We start from the raw sequence: 10,426 nt of genomic DNA, 5'->3' as shown, positions 1-10,426 counted from the left end.
GCGCTTTTATTGGCCCAAAATGGCAGCCGAGGTAGAAGCTAAGATCAAAGCCTGCAACCGCTGCATACGACGTAAGGCTATTCCTGAGAAAGCTGCACCACTCGTCAACATCGTCGCAGCAAGACCACTTGAACTCGTGTGTATGGACTTTCTCAGTGTGGAGCCGGACTCCAGTAACACCAAAGACATTCTGGTCATTACCGACCATTTTACAAAATATGCAGTGGCTGTCCCCACCTCGAATCAGAAAGCCAGGACAGTGGCTAAGAACCTATGGGACCATTTTTTCGTCCATTATGGCATCCCTGAAAAACTCCACAGTGACCAAGGTCCCGACTTTGAGTCCCGAACAATAAAAGAGCTGTGTGAGCTCATTGGTACTCGAAAGATAAGAACCACCCCTTACCATCCGAGGGGGAACCCTGTAGAACGTTTCAACAGGACCCTGCTCAACATGTTGGGAACCCTCGAGAATCAGAAAAAGAGTCACTGGCGGGATTACGTCAAGCCATTAGTACACGCTTATAATTGCACCAAGAACGAGACAACTGGTTTTACCCCTTACGAGTTAATGTTCGGGCGTCAGCCAAGATTGCCAGTTGACCTAGCCTTTGGCCTACCGGTCAATCACCAGCCAGGTTCACACTCGCAATATGTTCGCAATCTGAAATCCCAACTCGAGAACAGTTACAGAGTAGCAACTGAGAATGCTAAAAAGACAGCCAGTCGCAACAAAGCGAGGTTTGACAAGCATGTTGTTAATTCCACCTTGAGAGAAGGTGACAGAGTCTTGGTTCGAAACGTCCGTCTTAGAGGCAAACATAAGTTGGCCGACAAGTGGGAGTCTGATGTGTATATTGTCCAGAAGCAGTCTGGAGACGTCCCAGTATATGTCGTGAGGCCTGAGACAAGAGATGGCCCACAAAGAACTCTTCATCGTGACCTCCTGCTGCCATGCGGTTTCCTTCCTGTGGCCTCAATCGAAAGTGAAACTAACCCATCAATGGCAGTTAGACGACCAAGAACTCGACAACATCCTAAAAATGACAGTTCAGATAGAGCTGATGGGGATGGATCCCAATCTGACTCTGAGGAATATCACTATGATGGACACAGAACCCTAAGAGTGGAAACATTAGGTTTTGACCCGACCCTTGAACCGATAGAACACTCACCAGAAAGGATTGATCCGGAACCCTCCAAAGAGTTGACTGCTGATAAGCAAGATCCTTCAAACGTGGCCAAAGCTCTTCCTGAAGATGTTCCTGTAGAGATTTGTGACCTAGACTTACCTGATCCTGAAGAGAGCAGCCCAATCGTTGGACAGGAAACTGGAAACCTACCTGAGGAAGGCCTAGATAGTGTCCATCCTTCTACTCAACTTGTTCGAGAGGGCGAAGAAGACACAAGTGTTATGGACCAGATTGACATCCAGACAGAACGTGACTGTTCTAGAAGACCTATCAGAGACAGGAAAGCAGCTAAAAGACTGACTTACCCTGAGTTAGGGAACCCGTTGGTTACAATGGTTCAGTCTTTATTTCAAACCTTGAGTGATGTGTTTATAGATTCCCTTGAAGAGCCTAGTTTTCCAAAAACCCCTAGAGTCATGACAGTATAGATTCAGAATGCACAGGGACGTGCATTAGGTAAAGAGGGGAGGATGTAACCCATGTTAGAACATGACATAAATAAGAATAAATAGTTTAAAAACTGCATAAATAATTTGAAATGTAAGTGATTCAATTAATATAAGTTAATTCATCAGAGTTAAAAAATGTGAATAATGTTAATACAACAATTTAATGTTTAAGGTTAAAAGCATGCTGATAGGAAATTCGCGGCACTGCTCCTTTTAAGGAACTAGTGACGCGAGACGCAGTACTTTAGTGACGGGAGACGCAGTACTCCGGTGGCGCGAGAGAGATCGGAGGGAATGAGCTGTGTTCAGTGAGCAGAGAAAGGAGTGAAAAGTTGATCTTGCAATTGAAAAAACATAACTTACCTGCTCGGGAATTGACAGGGATTTTATGATAACTAATCCACACCGGGTTTAGTTAAGTTTCTTTGCTTGGTTTGAAGCTCGGTCGGAGCGAAGATTAGTCTGCAGTGTGCGGATATACACACGCACAGACGGGATTCAAGATGGCGAGCCAGACCCAGACTTTTAACTCATCTTTTTCATCGCATCAATGAGGAAATCTCCTGCACACGGTGACTCGCTGCCAGAGTGGTAGGAGTATCAGGAATTTGTTTTGAACTGAACAGGAAACTGTTAGAATTATTATTTTTGGACGGAACTGAACTGAAACTCTCCGTTGAACTGAATAATTGAATTCACATTTGGACTTGAATTTGAGTTTAAGGTTTATACTTTTATTTTCATATTAAGTTCCTATGTTTGAATGTGATACGAAATGTTTATGGTTCATTTTGATTTGATCGCGTAAATTGAAGGTATTTTCTTACCTGTGAGAGGAAGGGAGAATTAACTCGGAAAGAGAAAGATAGAGATTCTAAAATAGGTATAACCTAGGAAAAGACCGATCTAATTTAGATTAGCCTGACAAAATAACTTAGACGAACTAAAGAATGAGGGAAAAAGAGTGAAATGCCCTTTCGCTGATTACATCTACCTCAAATATTAGAGATCTGCGGGGTATATTTTCCCATTTTGTTTTGCATATTCCATGTGTGTTTGTATTCAGTAAATTGCCGGCTTTTTGTATATAAATCAACGGTCTCTGGTGTAATTATTTTTGCTCCCCACTCCTTAGAACCTAGAACTGGTCCAGTGGCGCTGTAAGTGGTGTGATACCGGTGCTACACATGAGCAAACAGACTCAAGAAAAAGGGAATATATATGCACTTAACATGTTTATTGAACACCTTGAACACGAGTCGGATGCATTCCATCCGCCACAGAAGTGCAATACCATGGACCCATATCAAAAAGCAAGATTTTGCTTAGCCGGACAACTCGCCGGATTTAAGGGTCTTTATCTTCGTTCACTTAGCCCGAACTACCCTAAATCCGACAAATAATCCGACTAATCATGAGATCCAATTCTAGCCCAGTTAATTGCCATTTTTAGCAATATCAGTTGATAACACATTATGTGCGGCGTGTTACGTGCCGTAAGTTCTAGGAGGAGCCCAGCCGACTCTCCGGACCTCCCGCCTCAGTCAACATTCGCTGGATACATCTTGGCTCCGCCTCCTCGACTGGACCCCGCCCCATCGTTACGTGTCACTTCCTGGTTCCCGGAGTGAAAAGTCGGACAACATGTTACCTCTGGAGCTCTGCTCATTGTTTGCTTGTGGATTGTTTGGATTGTTGGACTATTGGACTATTGTGTATGACTGCTTTCTTTCTGGACTACGATTTTCGCTTTTCCCCTTCTCGGTACTGTCGCTTTGGTTTGTTTGCGTTACTGGTTTTGATCTCTCGCCCGGCTCTCGACTATTCTCCTTTGCTCGCCCCCTCGGATACCGTGATTTCTTGTCCTTGTGTACTGGCTGTTTGTTTGTCTCATTTTGGTGCGTAAGGAGTGATTGCCTTTTGGTTTTGCGGATCGTGGTTATTGTGTGTTTTTGGTTAGGGAGTCAGGCGTAGTATTTGTCGTTTGTTTACTTGTTTTCACTTAGGTATTGGCTTAGTTGGGACGTGTTCGTTTAGCTGTTTTTGTTTGTTGTTTTGGCATAGATCACTCCCGAAGTTCGTTGCACCTCGTGTTTGTGAAAAATAAAAAAAAACATAAAAAAAGAACCTCTTGTGTCCCTTGTTCCCGTTCCCTTATTCCCTGGTTGTCTTGGCTTCCCCTTTCCCTATCCCTTACCTTTCTGGCGGTCCCTGACCCTAGACTGGGGGCCGTAACAGGTGCTTTACGTATAAAACTCCGTACACGTCCACAGATAAGTTGGACGGTATAGTGTATGCGACCGATTCAATGACCCACAAATGAGAAGTAGTGCTTAAACACTAAACAGTATAAAACTACAACTTTCCCTTCTGTTGATAAAGGGCGCAGCCATCTTGGATTCTGAACTCGGGAGCATTTTGCCCAGACTACCTTAAATCTGACAAGTTTCCCCGATAAGCCAGTAACCCCGCTTCGTAGTACTGGCCACAGGTGTGTTAAATTGGGGCTGCACCTAAGCTCTGCAGGGTGGTAGCTCTCCAGGAGCAGGATTGGGCAGACCTGTTTTAGAGTATCGATTTAGTATTTATACAGAGGTACTGCTGGTATCAATATCAAGGTTAGAGTTTCACTAACGAACCAACTCCAGTGTCACATGAAATGACAGCCACAGATGTGCACCTGGTGAACTGGATTACAGCGAGAAAATCACACAAAGCTGACCTGTTACATTACATTTTTGGAAAGGTAGGGGGAGTGTGTAGAGGGCTATAGAGTTTGCAGAGGTTGGGGGGGGGGGGATTAGATGAGGGGAATTTCAAAGAAATTGACAAATCTCACTGACCATTGGGCACAGATAATAAGAGACAATATAGTATTATGAAAATGCATGATACAGATTGAACTGAATTGAAAGATTGAATTGAACCAGCCAAATCAGTTATTGCAGTTACTTTATTTTTCCTTGAAAACAATAACACCAAGAGAAAGTTAAACATTCAGATCATATAAATTGAATAATAAAAGTTTCAATTTCTCCATAAGAAATTAACAGATTAGTTCCAAAAATCACTTTAATAAATATTCCGTTCTTTAATAAGTATTACATGATGTAAATTACCCTTTATTGCAGAATATAACTTTTAAAAATCTTTGGCACAAAGCTAATGATTAGAATATAAATGTACAAATTATCCAAGTACTCACTGCATGGCATCAAATAAAGCTCAGTTCACTAGTCTTATGTCAGCTTATCTGCATGGCAAAACATCAGTATCCATTTGCTGGCAGTTATCAGTTTACCATTGTGCATTAAAATCAAGACCATCTGACCCACAGTTACAGATTTCTCCGTCCATATTTAAGTAGTTAACAGTAAGGAAGCATGATGTCATTCAGGCTGGGTGGGGGCACACTTTGTTTGTGCAGGTCTGTACTTAAGCTGACCCTCCACCTTCACTGTCGGGCTTCATCTCACTAGGAATTCCTCAGTAGACTCATCACAATTACAGATGCAAAGGCAGCAAATGCACCCAGCAGACCCGCACCAAACATGGCAGGACCCGCTACTTCAGCCGCCTGCCGTACCTGCAGAGTCACACAGACATGCACAGAGAGCTGAGACAGAGTGGGCTTCTATAGTCTTTGGTCACAAACATTTCTTTACAGCATAAATACAGTTTAATTGCAATTTGCATACTACACTCCCTCTTCTAATATGTTGTATATAGTTTTACCCCTTAAAAATAAATAAACTAGAAAGGGGGGCCGTCAGAAATGACAGCATTGTGTTCGTCACTCCGCCCATGTAATCCGCATTCATCTCACACTCAACCTGTATGATTTCTACTAGCACTGGACAGATCACCTGGAAATGTGAAGGTTAATAAATGAGTTTTTACTTGAATGCTTTGAGTTCTGCTGACACGTAGGTCTTTTATTTATTGCTTGTGTCCCTTTGTGTATGTTGAAATGTCAATGTCAGAAAATGTTATTTATATCGTTTAAATTTTTTATATTCTCATATATTTGTATTCTATTTATTTGTTTATGCTGCCACTAAGCAGCATCACTTCAATTTTGCGACGATCCTTCTTAAAAGAACTCAGGTTGTAAGTAAGGTAAATGTCAGGCCCGGCAGGGTGGGACGTACCAGCTAAGCGGAATCCGCTCCTTCTTGGGCTCTATTTAAACCAGCCAGCCTTTGTGATTCTCACCAAGTATTGTAGCCTGTTCAATGCGCTGTACTGAGCCCTCTGAAGTCCCTTGTCTCTCGTCTCTTACGTCTTTTTCCCTGCCCGTCCTGCCTGCCCGTCCCTCCCCTCCACATAGGACTGACCTATCTGGCTACCAAACCCTTAGAACTTCCAACCCCGACTATTCTTTCTGCCTGCTGTCTTGATTTGGTTGTTTGGTATTACTGAATAAACCTCTTGGTCTCCTGCAATCCAGGTCCCGTTCCTTCCCTGAACCCAAGTCATGACAGTAAATACATACATACATACATACATGCATACATACATTTACTAAATTGATATTCATTATACCTATATGCATGCATGTGTTACATTTTATTTTACAAAGTTAGGAAAGCTTCATTTAAGTTAAGTCTGATGTTGCCTTACACATAAAAGAATGATCACAGTTTCTTTCAATGCAGTGAGACAAAGCCTACAGCTTAAATACTGGTATTGAATCGATACTCAGTTCTGGCCAATACCCAAAGCCCAGGCCTCAGTATTAGTAACAGGACAGAAAAAGTGGGATTGTGCGTCCTTAATTTCAAGATATGGACATTTGTCAGGATCTGTCCCAGTCAGCCCCGTCATGTTCCTGTTTGGCCAGCAGATGTCGCTGGCCAACCCATATCACTCCAATATGCTTCATTGTTTCCAGCCCTAATGTGTCAATCACATAGGTAAACCCGCTCACACACACGCACAGTCACACACACACACACACGCACACACACACACACTCACAGAGAGGTGTTATTGTCTCAGAAAGCACTGAATAAGACACCCACCTGTCGGGACTCTGGCTTGCCGTACCTCAGCTCTGTCACAAAATGCTCACAGTTGTATTGGAAGACATCGTACGGCACCGTTTTACCAACCCGACTCTCAGCATCACTCAGTATGGTGCTGACACTTCTGGGCTGATGCATATTATCCAGATGGTTCTTGACACAGAAGGTATCGGTTCCCACCACATCGAACAGGATTTCCTTCTTTACAATGCCCATTTCATTCAAGACAGACGTTGTGCCGCTGGAACCTGCCAAGCTTGGGTGAGAGGAAGGTAATCCACCTACATAGAAAAATGAATGTAGCATGAAAAATAGATGGAAGGTAAACTAAGTAACAATAGTTTTCTCAGGAACATGGTCTGTGCTCTCACCTGGTGTGGTGAGGTGGATGACGTAACCATCTCCAACATATATGGCCCAGTGATAGAATGTCCCACGAAGAATCTCAATTAGGTCACCGCGATTTGGTTCAACATAATTCTGCAAAAGGGATGAGTTACTCATCCAAACAAGCACAGGAAGCACTAGGGGTGTGAATTGTTGGCTCCAAGGCAATTCAGTTCAATTATGATTATTTAGAGGACAATGCAATGTATGGGAAGTCTGTCATTTCTACCAGGAAATGATGTGGTTAATCCATTATGGGCGGGTTTCTTGATGACAAACAATGTCAACGAATAACAAACAAGATAGCAAATGACATCGGTAAAGAGCAAGTGAGTTTTGCCAGTGTTTCCCAAAGCCCTTCGATGTCTGACATTTGATAAACAAACTTCAAGTAGTTCTGTTTTGGCTCCTCCCAGCGTCCATGTGAGATAAGCACAGACTGTCGTTAACAGGAACATTGATCCCAAGTACAGTGGTACCTCGGTTCTCGAACTTAATCCGTTCCGGACTTCGGATCGAATCCTAAAAAGTTCGAGTTCTGATCGAATTTTTTCCATAATAATGGAAAACCAATTAATTGGTTCCCGGCCCGCCAAAATTACACCTAAATATGTTTTATTTTTTTATTTTTTTAGCATTTAAACACAAAATGAACAGGATAAAACAAGAAGAGTATTTTTTTAATGGCTTCCAAAACGATAAAGATCTCCAACATATACCTCTGTCTGGCCCGATCGTCCGCTCCTTCTGTGTGCCACGCCCCCTCGTTAACCTCGTGTGGGATCCCCATGTGATCAGCTGTTTCTGGTTGTTGTCATTAGTCCTTTGTATTAAGTCAGCGTTTCAGTTTGTTTCCCCAGTCCGGTCATTGAGTGCGTTCGACTTGCTTACAGCGCTGGCTTAAAGCAACGCATTCTGATCCTGATGCAATGCATTACGGTTAGATGCATTGCGACTTCTCACCCGGCTGCACAAACTGGAACCGCCTACGTGATGACACACTTTTGCTCTTATTGGCTGAAGAATTTAGACACACGCATGACGTTTGTATCCTAGGCAGTTCCGATGCGTAATCTGCTATTTCTCCCGAATATCGCGTAAAGCAGTGAGCACTGCTTTTCAGTTAATTTACCTGGTAAAAAGAAGTTTAAATAAATGACATAAATTCTCTAATAGTACACGTAAGTTAGTGGTTTATTTATTGTTAGTTACTGTAATGTTGCGCTGCATTATTTGGTTAATCGTCCAGTCTGTGAAGAAGGCATTCAAGTAAGAATTGCATTGCAGTATGACTCATTTCCTGGCGCGTACAATTTATATTAGGTCAGCGTTCACTGTTCGACTTCTGATATTCAGATCGAGTTCTAGGTCAAACTGGTTTGTTCGACTTTCTAGAAATTCGAGTTCTAGTGAGTTCGAGAACTGAGGTACCACTGTATTTAATATTCTGCTAAATTGGTGACATTTCTGTACCCAGTACATTATACAGTTAAATATGCATGAAAAGCAGCTTTATAATACATGTTATTATCAAGCAAAGTGTCCTACATAATGTCCTCATTGCAAGTTTAAAATACATAATATAAAACATTAACTAACTAGAACACCGAAAAGATAGTTTGTCACTAGTTGCTGCTCACTAATGCTACACATGAAATATAATGATTAAAAACCTTCAAAATCTTTTTTTGTATTGCTGTGCGACAGTATTTTCCATTTATGCTTTATTTACATTTTCTTTATAGTAAATCAGTAATATGTTAGTTAAAATACACATTTGTCGCGTTACTCAAATACATTTCCATTCCAAAAAATTTGGCACATTCCACAAGTGGCATGTTCAGCTGGAATTTGCATTATCTCAGCCACCTGAAGACCACAGGAAAACCAAAAGTAAGGTCTCTCACTTTGATTCCTGTATTTTTGATGATATTCTAAGTATTGTAAGATATTGGAAGGAACATCCTGCACTGTCAGTCATCTATAAAAATAGCTATAATAAAAAAGCAGTTCTAAAGCTAATGAGACGCTGATGGTTGCGCAGGTAAGGATGGGTGAGCAGCCACTGAAGCTGGTATAAGAGGGACACCAGATGGACCAGGACACATGATGCTCTGCAGAGACTTTATGGCCCTCCTGAGCCCACTGGGGCTGCTTTAGCCAGTCTGACCCCTGAGGTGAGGTCATGCCATTGTCATGCTCGGACTTTGATGTCATTAATCAGTGTCTTGGAGTACCTGCACCAATCAAATGCGCGCTCAGAAATAAGGCGCAAATATAATGCCATAGTCTGGTTGGACGGGGTTCCTGAGTACATACATTTATTTAAATATGTAATCTAATCTTGTTTAAACATCATTAACATCATAAACTTACCATCCTTTGGGCCATGATAACTAACAGCGGTTGCCTGTTGAGAGCGTCTTCTGTCTTGTATGAAAGGTATTTTTCTCTTTGAAAGCTGTTTCCCCCACAGTGTTTTACCTATAAATAAATAAAGAAATCAGTGGGTCATCGGATTGTAGGTTTTAGGTTAATATTGATTCCATGAAGTTTCAATCCAAACCCCTAGTAATAGTAGGTTAAAAGCTTTAAAAATTACAAAGAAAAAAAAAAACCGATACGTTATGTGCTTATATTAAATTGATTCCAAACATAGCTAAACTGAACATCTTACAGTTTGGTCTCTGATCTGATTTTAATACAATTACAACTTGCTAAATAGAGGAATACGTATCGCTCATTTAAATCCTCTAATAGGCTACTGAAAACAGAAGAGAAAGAATCTTTATTGTCACAGCGCAGAGCGGCATTAGCGGAATTCCAACCAGCATTAATAATAAGGAATGCAGACATCTGCCACAATCCACAAACACTCGGGTTAAATACAGTGGTGCGTAATAACGAACACAGATACTACTTTGTGACGCTTGTGGAAAATATTGCGCAGCTTCAGTGGTTCGTCTGCTCGAGGTACAGTACAGTGCCTAATGTAGTCACTATTATTATTACAGTGATATTATTTTTTTGCGTGAATGCCGTATTTTCTCGTAAAAATCCTTCCTCCATAGTTTTTTTGCTAAATTTCAAAGTGTCGATAAAGGCTTTACTCCTCCTTGGATTGCCACCTTATCGTGGTGGAGGGGTTTGTGTGCCTCCGTGAACCTGGGGGCTAGGTTGTCGGGGGCAATAGCCCCTGGTAGGGTCTCCCAAGGCAAAAAGGTCCCAGGGGAGGGGCCAGACAAAGAGCAATCCAAAAGAACCCTATGAAAAAGTTATCAATCAAAGTCCCGTTTCCCTCGCCCGGACTAGGGTCACCGGGGCCCCACCCTGGAGCCAGGCCTGGGGGAGGGGCCTGTTGGCGAGCGCC

The 10,426-nt window shown here is 42.2% G+C and overlaps 1 protein-coding gene across 1 annotated transcript; it reads right to left on the bottom strand.

The window, feature by feature from the left end:
* Positions 1-6,636: 6,636 nt before the first annotated feature.
* LOC111857708 (phospholipase A and acyltransferase 4-like) lies at positions 6,637-9,447 on the bottom strand. The gene is made up of 3 exons (XM_072717049.1): positions 9,433-9,447; positions 7,041-7,149; positions 6,637-6,950 (listed from the first exon to the last, which is right to left on the bottom strand). Exons 1-3 carry the CDS (start codon positions 9,445-9,447, stop codon positions 6,640-6,642), a joined length of 435 nt encoding a protein of 144 aa, XP_072573150.1. The 3' UTR covers positions 6,637-6,639.
* Between the last annotated feature and the right edge of the window lie 979 nt (positions 9,448-10,426).

Source organism: Paramormyrops kingsleyae, chromosome 10 (assembly GCF_048594095.1).
Source record: "Paramormyrops kingsleyae isolate MSU_618 chromosome 10, PKINGS_0.4, whole genome shotgun sequence".
Lineage (NCBI taxonomy): Eukaryota > Metazoa > Chordata > Actinopteri > Osteoglossiformes > Mormyridae > Paramormyrops > Paramormyrops kingsleyae.
The sequence above is the reverse complement of the archived record's forward strand: the minus strand, read 5'-3'. Positions and strand labels throughout refer to the sequence as shown.